General features: G+C 35.2%; 1 protein-coding gene across 1 annotated transcript; it reads left to right on the top strand.

Moving 5' to 3' along the window:
• Window positions 1–5,131: 5,131 nt before the first annotated feature.
• Window positions 5,132–7,590, top strand: LOC129881483 (laccase-17-like). The gene is made up of 6 exons (XM_055955678.1): window positions 5,132–5,293; window positions 5,400–5,551; window positions 5,640–5,884; window positions 5,960–6,088; window positions 6,175–7,131; window positions 7,264–7,590. Exons 1-6 carry the CDS (start codon window positions 5,201–5,203, stop codon window positions 7,392–7,394), a joined length of 1,707 nt encoding a protein of 568 aa, XP_055811653.1. The 5' UTR covers window positions 5,132–5,200; the 3' UTR covers window positions 7,395–7,590.
• Window positions 7,591–16,006: the final 8,416 nt, after the last annotated feature.

Consider the following 16,006-nt stretch of genomic DNA (forward strand, 5'->3'; position numbering starts at 1 on the left):
CATGAAAGATGAGCATAAGGATAAATGGATTGAAGTCATGCAAGATGAGATAAAATCTTTGTATGAGAACCACACTTATGAGTTGGTGAAATTGCCTAAGGGCATGAGAGTTTTGAAGAACAAGTGGGTATTCAAAGTCAAAGTTGAAGAACACATCTTGAAGTCCAGATACAAAGCTAGATTGGTTGTTGTTATGCCAAAAAATAGACGATTGTTTAAAATTAATTTCAACTTTATAGAGAAAAAATCAATTTTAGTAAAAGAGGAGTCGCCACTTAATTTTTTAAAGAAATTAAGAAAAACTTAATTTAAAAGACTCTAACAGATTTAGGTCTTAAAAATTTAGAAAAAACGGGTACGAGGTTCATATTACTATTTTAAGAAGGTTTTAGCACTTAAAATATCCGCTAACATGCGGTCATCCAACGATTTGAAAATTATTTGACTAACTTTGGGAAATATTAATTTAAAAGGAAACGAAGACTTTGAAATTATTTTTTAGAAAAAAAAATTATAAAACTTAAACATTTGATTATAATATACATGTATATATATATATAAAAAAAGTAAAAGTTTATCAATGACTAAGTAAATGTAGAAAATCATTTTAAGAATAAATTAACATGAATTGGTTTATCCTTAGGGGAATTCAATTAAGTTAAATCAAACTAATCAACTTCTACGTTAGTATAAACAAACGTAAATAAATAAATAAATTATTACAACCCGAATTAAATATAAATGAATAAAATATGAAAATTTGATCCAACACTTAATTTTTGTACGCCTGGACTAAGTTATTGGACCATCTGTATTTTGGGCCTTAAGCCCAATTCCATTATATATCGCAGCTATATATACAATGTATTGAATTGTATATACACCATATACCACGTGTTTGTTTCCTATAGATGTTGTATATCATTGTATATCATTGTATATCACTGTGTATCAGACTGTATATACATTGTATACAGTTTTTATTCCTTGTAGCTGTTGCATATTACTGTATATACACTATATATAGTGTTTTCCCCCTGTATCGACTGTATATCACTGCATATATACTATATATAGTATATATACAGTGTATATAACACTGTATATAGTGTTTGTTCCCATGCACATACTATATATCATTGTGTATAGACTGTATACAGTGTATATACAGTGTATATAACATTATTTCTTTACATCAAACTATACACACACTGTATATCAGTGTATACGGCACTGTTTTTCGCTTGTATTCCGTGTATACAACCCAATATCAATATGCAAATCATGGATATTACCTTTTTTCCATGTATCAATTTTCAGTCATTTGATCAAGATGATAAGAGACTCAAAACTCAACGATATGCAAGGATGAAGTCCAAAAGATTGACTCGAATTGATATCACATGCACAAAAAATAAAATTATATAAGCATTTACTTATTTAAAACTAAATCAAGGAATATATCATGGTATTTTGAGTTATTAAATTGATGGGCACCCTAGAATTGACTAACAACATGCTAACTAGCTCAATTTTAAAGAAAGAATCAAATCAATTAGACCATAAAGGTTCTAACTAAATATAATTTGAGCATATTTTATTATCTACATTATGTTAAAAGAAGATTTTGAAAACATGAAAACCTATATTGTCAAGGAAAACTACTTGAAAAAAATAATGAACAAAACTAAGTGTTTTCATTAGATAATCCTAACACATGCTAGCTAATTAATCCTAACACATGCTAACTATAAGGAATTTCTATCACTAATCTAGCTATTCTTAATACATGCTAACTAAGAAAAACAAGACTACAAATCAACTAATTATAAGACATGAAATAATATGAAATAATTAAATAAAATAAAGCTAAGAAAAGATTTTACCTTTTTTCGGGCAGCGAGACTGAAGACGACGAACGGAAGACGATTTCACCACCACCCAAGAGCTTGACGGAGCTTCAATCCACAAAAAGAAAAATTAAAAATTTAGACTCAAACCTTCGTGGGTTCGATGTTCTAAGAACACTGTTCTTAGCCTAAATTTTGACTTCAATCTCCTATTTTCCTTGAAGAAAAACATAGATTGAAAGCTAGAAATTTTCACAACTTTTAGGCTAGGGACAAGAGTCCAAAATCTTAATCAAGTTAAGAAAATTTTTAACTTTGGAGTGGTTAAAGAAAACCTCTCACCTCTTTCCTCTTAACAAGAATATGAGCCTTTATATAGGCTCTCAAAACCCCAAATCCCTCAAGGATAATATGATTTTTCTTTTCTTTTTTTTAGAAAAAACTAAAAAAATTCAAAAATGCAAAATATAATTAAACTAACCTAACTAACATTGTTTAGTAAAAAAAAAAACTTTTTGAGATGATTTTTGAATAACTACATAAATAGTAATCAAAGATATAGTTATATAGAAATATGTATATTATACTAAAATTTATAAAAAGATAAAAATAGTTAAGAATAACATGAAAATATTTTATTTTTATAAAAGCTAATTATTTCAAAATGTTCAAAATTTAAAGAAATTTGACAGCTAATTTGCGTTGTAGATGGTCAAAATTCGGTATCAACAGTTGTTAAGGGATTTAGTCAAAGAAAGAGTATTGACTTTGACGAAATATTTTCTCTTGTCGTGAAAATGTCCTCCATTCATACAATTCTTGATTTGGCTGCTAGTCTTAATTTAAAGATTGAGCAGATGGATGTGAAGACGACTTTTCTTCACGGTGACCTAGAAGAGAAAATTTATATGAAACAACCTGAGGGCTTCAAAGTAAATGGTAAAGAAAATTTTGTGTGCAAACTCAAGAAGAGTCTCTACGGGCTAAAGCAAGTTCCAAGACAGTGGTACAAAAAATTTAAATCTGTTATGAGGGAGAAAGGCTATAAGAAGACTTCTTCAGATCATTGTGTATTTGTACAAAAATTTTCTGACAATGATTTTATCATTCTCTTGCAATATGTGGATGATATGTTGATTATGGGCAGGAATACTTTCAAGATTGGCGAGTTAAAGAAGAGTTGTGTAAATCATTTACTATGAAAGACTTGGGTCATGCTAAGAAAATTTTTAGGCATGAGAATTACTCGTTTCAGGGATGAAAGGAAGATTTATCTGTCACAAGAGAAGTACATTGAACGTGTACTGGAGCGCTTCAACGTGAAGAACGCTAAGCATGTTAGCACACCTCTTGCTGGTCATATGAAGTTGAGCAAGAAGATGTGTCCTACAACTAGGGAGGAAAAAGAGAGCATGACTAAGGTTTCATATTCCTTCGTCGTCGAAAGTTTAATGTATGCAATGGTATGCACTAGACCTGATATTGCTCACGCAGTTAGTGGTGTTAACAGGTTTCTCGACAATCCAGGAAAACATCATTGGGAAGCTGTAAAGTGGATACTCAAGTATCTGAGAGGAAGCTCATATAAATATTTGTGTTTTGGAGGATCAAATCCAATCTTAAAGGGTATACAGATGCTAATATGACAGGTGACCTTGATAACAGAAAATCCACTACTGGATATTTGTTTACTTTTTCAGGAGGATCTATATCATAGCAGTCAAAGTTGCAGTAGTGTGTTGCATTGTCTACAACTGAAGCTGAGTATATTGCGGCTATTGAAGCTGGCAAGGAGATGATATGACTCAAACAATTTCTTCAAGAGCTTGACTTGTATCAAAAGGAGTATGTCGTCTATTGTGATAGTCAAAGTGCAATAGACTTGAGAAAAAACTCTATGTATCATGTAAGGACAAAACACATAGACGTGAGATATCACTGGATTCGAGAAAAGATAGAAAAATAATCTATGCAAGTTGAAAAGATTTCTACAAATGAGAATCCTGCAGATATGCTGACCAAAGTGGTAACAAGGGACAAGTTCGAATTGTGCAAAGAACTTGTTGGCATGAGCTCTCTCTAAGAATATGATGATACCTCCTTCTAGTGAATGGGACTAGAGGGAGAGATTTGTGGGGTCCAGTCCCCATCTTTTTCAAAAGAGGTTGCTGCCCTTTTTTTTCTTTGTCAAACATTACTGCATTGCATCTTCTCCGTGTTTTGTGAAAAAGGGTGGGCATGGTTGGGTGAGGAAGAGTTCCTATAAAAAGAGCTCTTCAGCTCCTCATTTGGTACACCCAAAATAAGAGAGAAAAAATATTAGAGAGCAAAGTGAGGTATTTCATAGACTATAAGAAAATAGTTTGTGAAGAAAAATAGAGTGTGAGCGATCAAAATAGTGTTATTCCTTTTGGTACTACCCAGTGTAAAATTTCTTACTATAGTGATATCAGTTGCTCCTCTTGGCCCGTGGTTTTTTCGTTATTTAAAAGGGTTTCCACGTAAAATTCTTGGTGTTATTATTCTTTCCATTTTATTTCTATTATTTTGACCATATATATTTTTGTGTTTGTCTGCGTTTTTCCAACAAATGGAAAGAACTTCAAAAGAATGTTTGTTTTCTTTTGTCTTTGACAATTCTCTAATTCTAACTTTTTCGATAACATGTTTAAGACCATAAGATTGATACTGTCTATGTATCTTTAGTTTAAGACCATAAGATTCAAAACTCTTCTTTACTTTCTTAAATTCCGTGTCAAGTTAAAACCCGACAAATAAATTAAAGAAATGAAAGTAGTATATATTACAAGTTCCTCCCGATTATTTCAGTGAAGAAATATTTTGATAATGACAATATTTTTTAATGCATGATAAAAACTTTTTCCTCAAGGCTATATATATATATATATATATATATATATATATATATATATATATCATCTTTCTGCATGGAAGAGTGTCAAAATCATGCCTACAGCTAGCTGTCTATGAAGTCTAAATTAATCTATCCTCAATGAGTCATTAAGAAGGAAAAAACATACACAAAGTGAAATATTTTCATGACAAATATACTAATGATATACAAATTAATCTACAAAAAATATGTATTCTTTGACACCACTCTAAAGTTTGTTCTACAACAACAGTTGGTCTAACCAAACATAACTTACAATCAACATATTCACTTTTCTCTTCAATTCATTGTTTTTAATAATTTCACCAAATCAACCAAACATCTCTATATATATACATGACTTCCATGCACTTAATAGAACAACAACAGTAAGTTAAGTTTGTAGCAAAAGAAAAAAAAAATCAGAGAGATTTAATATTTTTTTGTGTGTGCAAAAATGGGTGCGATTGAAATATTTCTCGTTTCTCTGATGATTGCGTCGTGTCTCGTCCCTAGCGTTTCCGCTGTGACCAGACACTATAAATTTGAAGTATGCATATATATTTTTGCATAGTTTCCTAAGTAAATTTAATTTTTTGGTTTAGAATTAGCATCTATAGTACTTACATTTTATTTTTTATTTTTTTGCATTTCAGATCAAAATGCAAAATGTGACACGACTATGCCACACAAAGAGTATGGTTACAGTGAATGGACAATTCCCTGGACCTCGTATTATAGCAAGGGAAGGTGATCGTCTTGAAATTGAAGTAGTCAATCATGTTCACAACAATATTTCCATCCATTGGTAATTAAACAAATGAACTTTTACGACTTTCGTGCAATTCACAAGGTTCAACCAGCAATATTTGATATTTCACTATTAATATATATAGGCATGGAATTCGACAGCTTCGTAGTGGATGGGCAGATGGACCAGCATATGTAACACAATGTCCAATTCAAAGTGGCCAAAAATATGTGTATAATTTCACTATAATTGGTCAAAGAGGAACTTTTTGGTGGCATGCACATATTTCATGGTTGAGATCAACTCTCTATGGTCCAATTATCATTCTTCCTAAGAAAAATACTCTTTATCCATTTGCTAAACCTCACAAAGAAGTTCCCATCATCTTTGGTAATAAGTCATAATGAATTGAAAATTTGTCTATAAGAAATTAATTATTAGAATACTAATGATTATATGTCACAGGAGAATGGTTCAATGCTGACACTGAAGCTATAATTTCCCAAGCTTTACAAACAGGTGGAGGTCCTAATGTTTCTGATGCTTATACTATTAATGGACTTCCTGGACCTTTCAATAATTGCTCCGCAAAAGGTAATAAAACAATTATATATGTGACTTTCCAAATAATGTTAGTACACTAGAATATATATTAACCCTTTTCGATGTTCTTTATACAGATACTTTTAAGCTAAAGGTGAAGCCTGAAAAGACGTACCTTCTTCGATTGATCAACGCTGCACTTAATGATGAACTTTTCTTCAGTATTGCAAATCATACTGTTCAAATTATCGACGCTGATGGAGTTTATGTTAAACCCTTTGAGACAGATACACTTATTATCACACCAGGACAAACCCACAATGTTCTTCTCAAAACTAAACCTCATTTTCCTAATGCCACATTTTACATGACTGCTCGACCCTATGTTACAGGTCCTGGCACATTTGATAACTCTACAGTTGCTGGAATTTTAGAGTATGAATCAAAAGCAAAACTCCATTTGAAAAATCTACCAATCTTTAAGCCGTTACTACCAGCTCTGAATGACACAAATTTCGTCACCAATTTTACAAGTAGATTAAAAAGTCTCGCGACTCCTAAGTTCCCTGCTAATGTACCTCAAAACGTCGATAAACGTTTTTTTTTCACGGTAGGTCTTGGAACAAGTCCTTGTGATCAAAACAAAACTTGTCAAGGACCTAATGGTACAAAATTCTCAGCTTCCATCAATAATGTGTCATTTATACTACCTACAACTGCACTTCTCCAATCACATTTCTTTGGGCAATCCAAAGGTGTATACAAGCCTGATTTTCCTTATAGTCCTTTAAATTGGTTTAACTACAGTGGGAACCCTCCAAATAACACTCTAGTTAATAATGATACAAAACTTATGGTTTTGGCATTTAACACAAGTGTGGAACTAGTAATGCAAGATACAAGCATTCTTGGTCTTGAAAGTCATCCTCTTCATCTTCATGGATTCAACTTCTTTGTTGTTGGACAAGGATTTGGGAATTTTGACCCTAATAAGGATCCATCAAATTTCAACCTTGTTGACCCTATTGAAAGGAACACTGTGGGTGTCCCTTCTGGTGGTTGGGTTGCTATTCGATTTCTCGCGGATAATCCAGGTAACTTTATAATTAAGAATCTGCATTTATTAAGTTCTCTAATATCATTTGAAATACTATATTTGATTTTATTCTGGTTAGAATTTCCGACTGTGCCATTAATAATGTACTTATGATGTTGTTTGTTACTAGGAGTATGGTTTATGCATTGTCACTTGGAAGTTCACACAAGTTGGGGATTGAAGATGGCATGGTTGGTTCAAGATGGAAAACTTCCAAATCAAAAGTTGCCTCCACCACCAATGGACCTTCCCAAATGTTGAGAATTTAATTTCATGCAATTTTTGTACCTCTCAATTTTATTTTCTTTGGTCAATTGTTGATGTTTCCTCATTTTGGTTTTGTTAGTTGGTGGGATATCTTTTGTATTTCCTCTTATTTGATTGTGTGAGAGAAGGATTTTTGTAAATTCAAAACTCTTTAGAAGTTTGAAATTAATAACGAGAATTAATTATCACTTTCCTGGCAAATCATCTTAATATTTCTTGAATTCAAAATAATTGTCATTTATTTTTTGTTCTCTCTATTTTATGTTACTTGGTCCATGTTGACTTGCACACCCTATGTCACTTGGAAGTTCACACAAGTTGGGGATTGAAGTTGGCATGGTTGGTTCAAGATGGAAAATTTCCAAATCAGAAATTGCTTCCTCCGCCAATGTGTTGCGGAAGCTGAATATATAGAGAGTGATGAAATCACAACTGCTATATCTAAATGTATCTAGTAAATAGTAAATGAGGCAACAATAGAAAGAACACCAGGAATTTACGAGGTTCGGGAAAAAAATATTTTCTTTTGCTTAATCCTCGGACACAATCAACCAATATTTATTTCACTCCAAAAGAATACAAGTGAAATACTACAAGAGAGAAAGAATATCAAATACCTTAGAAGATGAGAAAGCAAGTGAGAGGTGTGCTATATATGTACTAAGAGCTACCTATTTATAGGAATGAAATCTTCCTCTTGATGTCATCCATGACATCACTATGGGTTAAAATGTTAAGGTTTATCTTGTGAAATCATTTAATGGTTTACCAATATTTCACTACAAATTTCCTACCTTGACTTTTAATACCAAAGAAGAATTATCTTCCTACCAAATCTTCGCATTAATTCATCTAGAATCTTGTCAAATTTAACAAATTTCCACCTTGACAAGATTCTCCATTTTTAACTCTCTCAATAAACTTTGATTGTGTCTTCAACCTCATTCTTCAATGTTCAACAATGTTAATCAAGTTCAAACAATGTTAAAACTTGACCGCAGTCACCATTTTTGTCAGCATATCGACAGGGTTATCTGTAGTTCGAATTTTCTGCACTATGTCTCCACATTCTTCTATGATTTCTCATACAAAATGATATCGGACGTCAATGTTCTTCGTCCTTGCATGATAAATTTGGTTCTTTGCTAAATGAATAGTACTTTAACTATCACAAAATATTGTAATACCTTCTTATTCAATACCAAGTTCTCTAAACAACCCTTGAAGCCAAATTGTCTCATTCGCAGCCTCTGTAATTGCCATGAACTCTGCCTCAGTGGTAGACAAAGCAACTGTTGACTGCAAAGTAGACTTCCAACTAACTGGTGCATTTGCAATAGTGAAAACATAACCAGTAGTTGATCGTCGTTTGTCCAAATTACCTCCATAAACTGAGTCACAATATCCAACAAGATATTGACTATCTTCCTGCTCGAAAACTAAACCAACATCTACAGTATTATAAATATACCGTAGAATCCATTTTACAGCTTACCAATGTTCCTTTCTAGAATTATGCATATACCTGCTGACAACTCCCACGGCATGGAAATTATCTGGTCTTGTGCAAACCATTGCATATATCAAGCTACCAATAACATTCGCATATGATACTCTTCACATATATTCTTGTTCAGCTTTAGTTCTTGGCGACATAGCATCACTAAACTTAAAGTGAGGAGCAAGCGGAGTGCTAACTGACTTTGTTTTTTCATTCATACCAAATCGATTTAGCACCCTCTTCAAGTATTTCTTTTGAGATAAAAATAGTTTCTTTGAATATCTATCTCTTTTAATCTCCATACCAAGAATTTTCTTCGCCTCATCCAAATCTTCCATCTCATCTCGAACTCCTTTCTTAGTTGAGTTTTCAGCTTTTTAATTTCCTCTTGACTTTTGGAAGCTATCAATATATCATCAACATAAAGGAGATGATATATAAAGGATTCATCTTCAAGCTTGCGCAAATACACACAATGATCGTATCTGCTTCTTCTGTACTTTTGCTGCAAAATAAACTTGTCAAATCATTTGTACCATTTCCTAGATGATTATTTTAATCCATACAATAATTTTTCAAGTTTGCACACCATATTTTTTTTCATCAACTTTGAATCCTTCTGGCTGAATCATGTAGACTTCCTCTTACAAGTCTTCATGTAAAAAAGTTGTTTTTACATCCAACTGAACTAGTTCCAAATTTAACTGTGCTACCAGAGCCAACAAAACTCTAATGGAGGAGTGTTTTATGACTGAAGAAAATACCTCATTATAATCAACTTGTCTACAATCTTTCTTTGTAGCGAACATTTTCTTGGTTAGGAAATTCTTCTTTCTTTGCATATACCCATTTACATCTAATTGCTTTCTTGCCCTCCGAAAGATTGGTCAATTTCCATGTGTGATTTTGATGATGGGACTACATTTCTTTATTCATGGCTATCCTCCATTTATCTTCTTCTGAACTTTGGACTGTGTCTTTATAAGGGTAGGAATGCCATCAGTTGCAATTGAGTCTACACAAGCCATTATATCTATGAGGCAATCAGGTTTTCTTATTGTTCTCTTTGGCTTGATGGTTGCTACTGATTCAAGTTATGGTTGAGGTTCTTGAGATGGAATCTCCCCCTCAAATGTCTCTTCTTCCAGATGAAAATCTTCTGTTGTTTCCTCATTTTCTCTTTATGTTGGGAAAATTATTTTTCCCTCAAACTACACCTGCTTTAAAGCACCATCAGTTTGTTTGACATCTTCAATTGTTACCTTATTTTTCAAGGCAGATTCATCAAAGGTAACATCTCTGCTGAAAATAATTTTTCTTATTTCTGGACACCACAAACGGTATTCCTTGACTCCAAAAGTAATCTCTATAAATAGAGCGTTTTTTTCTTCTGGGTCCAATTTTGACTCTTTTACATGATAATATACAATTGAGCCAAATACATATAAAGAACCATAATCTTCAGTAGATTTTTCATACCATTTTTCTAATGGTGTCTTACCACCAATAGCAGCAGATGATAGGCGATTAATGAGATGGCATGCATATATATGTTATTGCCTCGGCCCAAAATTCTTTGCCCAAGCCAGCATTGGACAACATACACCAAACTTTCTCCAGTAAAGTCTGATTCATGCGTTCTGCCACTCCATTCAGTTATGCTGTATTTATGATGGTGAAATATTTGACGATGCCATTATCTTCACAAATCTTCTAGAAAAGATCATTTTTTATTCTCCACCATTTTCTGTACGAAGACAGTTGATCTTTCTTCCACTTTGAGTCTCTATCATCGCCTTCAATTTGAGAAAATTTTTCAATACTTCATATTTAGTTTTCATCGTATACACCCACAGTATTTGGGAAAAAGTCATTAACAAAGGTTACAAAATAGTGTCTCCTACCTAACGAAGGTATTTTTGAAGCAACCCAAACATCAGAGTGAACATAATTCAAAATACATTTAGTATTATTCCATAGCATGGTCATTTCTGCCTCTTTGTCATCACTGGATGTTGTTGCCACTGTTTCAATAATTATACTTCCTTAATAGTGGTACATATTATTATTTATTCGAATCGCCTTCATTACCATCAGTGCAATGAAGCATATTCTTATTACCCCATTATCTGCTACGATTTTGAACCCCTTTGATTACAGGGCTTCTACAGAAATGAGATTTTTCTTCAAATTCGGTACGTATCGAACATCTATTAATGTTCTACTCAATCCATCAAGATTGCTTAATTGGATTGAACCAACACCATATACGATAAGAGGATTATTATTTACGGTGTGAATAACTCCATATTCTCCTTCTTGTAAATCAACAAATTAATCCCGATTGAGACATATATGATAGCTACAAGCTGAGTCCATCAACCATACATCAGATGATTTGGATGGCTCTGTTGTAACCAGTGAGAAATCAGAGTCATCACAATCAGCTACATTTGAATCCATGACGGCCTTCCCATTGTTTGGTTTAACCTTGCTTTTCAACTTTGGACAATCTTTCTTCCAGTGCCCTTTACTCGGCACAAGGCACATTTATCTTTGCTGGGTCTGCATCTTGACTTGGATCTTTCTTTCTTTATTTTCGTCTGATTTTGAAAACGACCTCTCACAAATAGTGTTTCTGCTTCTCCATCTTTTTTTTCTCTCTTCCTTCGTTCGTAACTATACAAGACTGAACAAACTTCCTTGAGAGATCCTTCACCATTCCCATAAAGTATAGTAGTTTCAAGGTGCTCGAACACGTGAAATGAACTTAACACCATTAAGGTCTCCATCAGTAAAAGTTACGTTCATATTTTGTAAATCTGTCGCCAACTTATTAAAGCTGGTCATATGATCATTCATTATGCTATCGAGAATATATGTGAAGCGTAACAGTCTCTTTTTTTATCTTTTTTTCATATAAAGTTTATTTTAACTATTTTTCTTCAATAATTTCTCCTCCAATGCATTCCACAATTTATTTGTAGAAGTTTTCTTTGTGTATGAATATTTTTGTTATCTTGCAAGGTAAGATCGAATGGTACCGCAAGCAACACGATTAATAATCTTCCAATCTTCTTCTCCTACACCGTCTGACTTTTTTTATTTTATCGTAATGTCTAGCCCTTGTTGAGAAAGGACATCAAGGAATGTCACGGCCCAAAAACTGAGGTCATGATGTCACACATCTCAAAACCCAATCTGATGTGTAACCCTAAAAATAAAATTCATACAAGACTCCCAAAGGGGAAAGTGATTCCACGATTTAAATAAAAAGAAAAAAAAACAATGAAGAAATTATCCCAAAACCTGGTGTCATAAGTATAAAGAGCATCTAATACAAGGTTCGAATCTGAAGATACAACATAAGTCTCTGAATGATACAAAAGACTGAAAAATAAAGATAGACTAGTGACAATCCGAATTCTGGGACCTCACCACTAATCTGAGAATTACACAATCCGCTAGAATATTAACTGCCACGTGGGGTACCCCGACTAGTATCTGCATCAAAAAGGGACACAGAAGTAGGGGTGAGTACAATTCACATGTACTCAGTAGGTTTTAGCTGACTGAGTATAAGGAATTAATCAAACCTATGAAATAAACTAAGGAACGCTTCCACCTGCATATAGAAAAGTCCCACTTCGGCATCGGTGCCGCCAGTTTATATATATAGTGGCACGAATAAAGTATAATAACAACTCATAATCACAATTAATCAAATAATTCAAGCAGCACAAATGTCAATGCAATGCAATGCAATATGATGATGCAATGATGTGGTGGTACGGTGGAATCAAGACTGTCGCACAGCCTGTCGTATACACCTGCCGAGCTGTGCTACCAAGCAGGACCCATGGGGGTCTCGCAGACCATATACCTCAATCACAATATCTCATTATCCTTGCCACCTCCTCGTGGTCAAGGGATCACAATGCATCCACTACCCTGCCGGAAAACTACCTCGGTCAGGGACTCAAGATACAAAGGTTGGGATCACAATGCATCCACTACCCTACCGGAAAACTGCCTCGGTCAGGGACTCAAGATACAAAGGTTTAAAGGTGTTTCATTTTCTTTCTCAAAAAGAACTTCCATATTTCTCAACTTCCCATGTTTCATGATGTGATGAATGAGGATGAATGCATCAAAACACATATGCATGGAAGTAATAATCAACTCACATGTGGTATAATGTTCAAAGTTCTCAAAACTTAACCTACACATGATATTCACCCTCAATAAATAGTAACGGGAAGAACACACTTTCATTTAAATATTCACCCCTTTCTCAACAATATTTCAATACTCAAGTATGCTCAAAACCCCCAACTCAATCTCTCAGGCGGTATCACAAGTCAAATAATATACTCAAGCCTCTCTCTTAGGCAAATCATAATTCACATGCTCTCAAAGCAAATAAGATAACAAATAAGGCCCCCACACGGGCTATGTAATACAAATAAACCCCATCACGGCAACACATTAATAAATAAGCCTCCACACGGACATCATAATATATATAACATTCTCAACTCATACTACAACCCCATCCCAAAGTCTATAACATATGAATGACTAATTACCCCACCTCAATCTCAAAGAAAGATAGCCAAACCTACCTCAATTGCCGAAACCGCACTCGAATACCTCCACTGGACAAGTAACTCTCGAATTCAGCGCTCGGAATGACAACCCACTATCAACAATGAAACATACACGTCACAAGGAGTCCAATGACACCCATATTGATAGGTTTCGGAACCGGGGGTAAAATGGTCCAAAAATTAACTATTTTCGAAAAGGGTCAAATCTGTAAATTTATTGAACAATCCCATTCTATTGGTAATAAGGAACTCATGGTTGAAAAACCCATAAAAATAGAGCTCAAAACGAGTTGGAAATCACAATTTTCCTTAAATTCGGATTAGGGAAGAAACAAGGATTTTTGGGGTTTGAAACTAAAATTTAAGAGTTAAAATCGTCAAAAACTTAATGAAAAAGGAAGGTTTTAGGTCAAAAATCACTTACCCAACACTTTGCCTCGAAAATCTCTTCTCAAATCACCTCAAGGAGTTCAAGAACTCAAACAAATGTTGAAAAATATTGAAATGAGAAGAAAGGGGCATTTTCTGCCCAAAAAGTTACTATTCACGCGTGTTACTGTTCACACGTATTACTGTTCACACGTGTTTTGTACAAATTTACGAAAATCACCTTCAAGGTCATTACAACATCCACCACTAAAAAGGATGTTCGTCCTCGAACATAAGATAAAATAAAGTACCTGGGTCTCAAAAAGCTAAGGGTATCGAGCCTGCATATCAGACTCTAACTCCCAAGTCGCCTCCTCAGCAGGCCGATGCTGCCACTGCACCTTGACCGAAGCGACCTCCTTGGTCCTGAGTCTACGAAGCCGCCTATCTAGAATAACTGTCGGCTCCTCCTCATAAGTCAAATCCGGACTCAACTCTACCGCATCATAAGGAATCACATGAGACTCATCCGGTATGTACTTGCGAAGCATGGAAACATGAAACACCGGATGGACAGCTGACAATTTAGGGGGTAAGGCCAACTTATACGCCACTCCACCTACTCTCCTCAGGATTTCAAACGTGCCAACAAACCTTGGGCTAAGCTTGCCCTTCTTTCCGAACCTCATCACACCCTTCATGGGTGATATTTTAAGCCACACGCAATCACCCACCATGAACTCTAAGGGACGAACCCTCCTATCAGCATAACTCTTCTGACGACTCTGAGCTGTCAATAGTCGACCCTGAATCAAACGTACCCGCTCCACAGCATCCCTAAGTAAGTCAGTATTCAATGCATCAACCGCAACAGAATCAAACCATCCAATGGGTGATCGACACCTACGACCATACAATGCCTCAAATGGTGCCATTTGAATGCTGGAGTGATAACTGTTATTATAGGCAAACTCTGCTAAGGGCAAGTGTTGGTCCCATCAGGCACCAAAATCAATCACACAGGCCCTAAGCATATCCTCCAACACCTGAATAGTCTGCTCGGACTGACCATCGGTTTGGGGATGAAATGCTGAACTCATCTCTAGCCGCGTACCCAAACCACACTGTAATGCCTTCCAAAAGTGAGAGGTGAACATTGAACCTCGATCCGATACAATAGAGATAGGCACCCCATGCAGCCTAACAATCTCACGAAGATAGATCCTAGCTAACTGATCCGCATTGTAGCTAGTCTTTACCGGAAGGAAATGGGCTGATTTGGTCAATCGATCCACAATCACCCAGACAGAGTCATACTTACCCAATGCCATGGGTAATCCAGACACGAAGTCCATAGTGATACGCTCCCATTTCCACTCAGGAATGTGCATCCTTTGCATAGGACCACCCGGTTTCTGATGCTCATACTTCACTTGTTGGCAATTTAGACACTTAGCCACAAAATCAATAATGTCTCTCTTCATGCCACACCACCAATAGTGTTGTTTCAAGTCATGAAACATCTTTGCCACTCCCGGGTGAATCGAATACTTGGAACAATGAGCCTCCTCTAATATCATACGTACCCATTCACTAACCTTGGGCACACAAATGCGACCATTAATCCTCAAAACTCCTTCCTGATCAAGAGAGGCTGATTTTGCTTCACCACTCAACACTTTGTCTCGAATGGCCCTCAACTTTTCATCTTCAAACTGGTGTGTATGAATCTGGTCCATCAAAGTAGACCTAGCCTCCACAAAGGCCAAAATACCATGATGTGTAGAAATATCAAGTCGGACCAACTGTCTAGCCAATGACTGAACCTCCAACGCCAAAGGCCTCTCCACAGCCTTAAGAAAGGCCAAACTACCCATGCTAGATGCTTTGCGACTTAGGGCATCCGCTACCACATTAGCTTTGCCCGGATGATAAAGTATGGTGATGTCATAGTCTTTCAATAACTCTAACCACCTACGCTGCCGCATGTTCAAATTCGGTTGAGAAAAGATATACTTAAGGCTACGGTGGTCAGTATAGACCTCGTAATGCACTCCATAGAGATAATGCCTCCACAACTTCAGAACAAACACCACCGCTGCTAACTCTAAGTCGTGGGTAGGATA

Source organism: Solanum dulcamara, chromosome 3 (genome assembly GCF_947179165.1).
Source record: "Solanum dulcamara chromosome 3, daSolDulc1.2, whole genome shotgun sequence".
In the NCBI taxonomy this organism is placed as follows: Eukaryota; Viridiplantae; Streptophyta; class Magnoliopsida; order Solanales; family Solanaceae; genus Solanum; species Solanum dulcamara.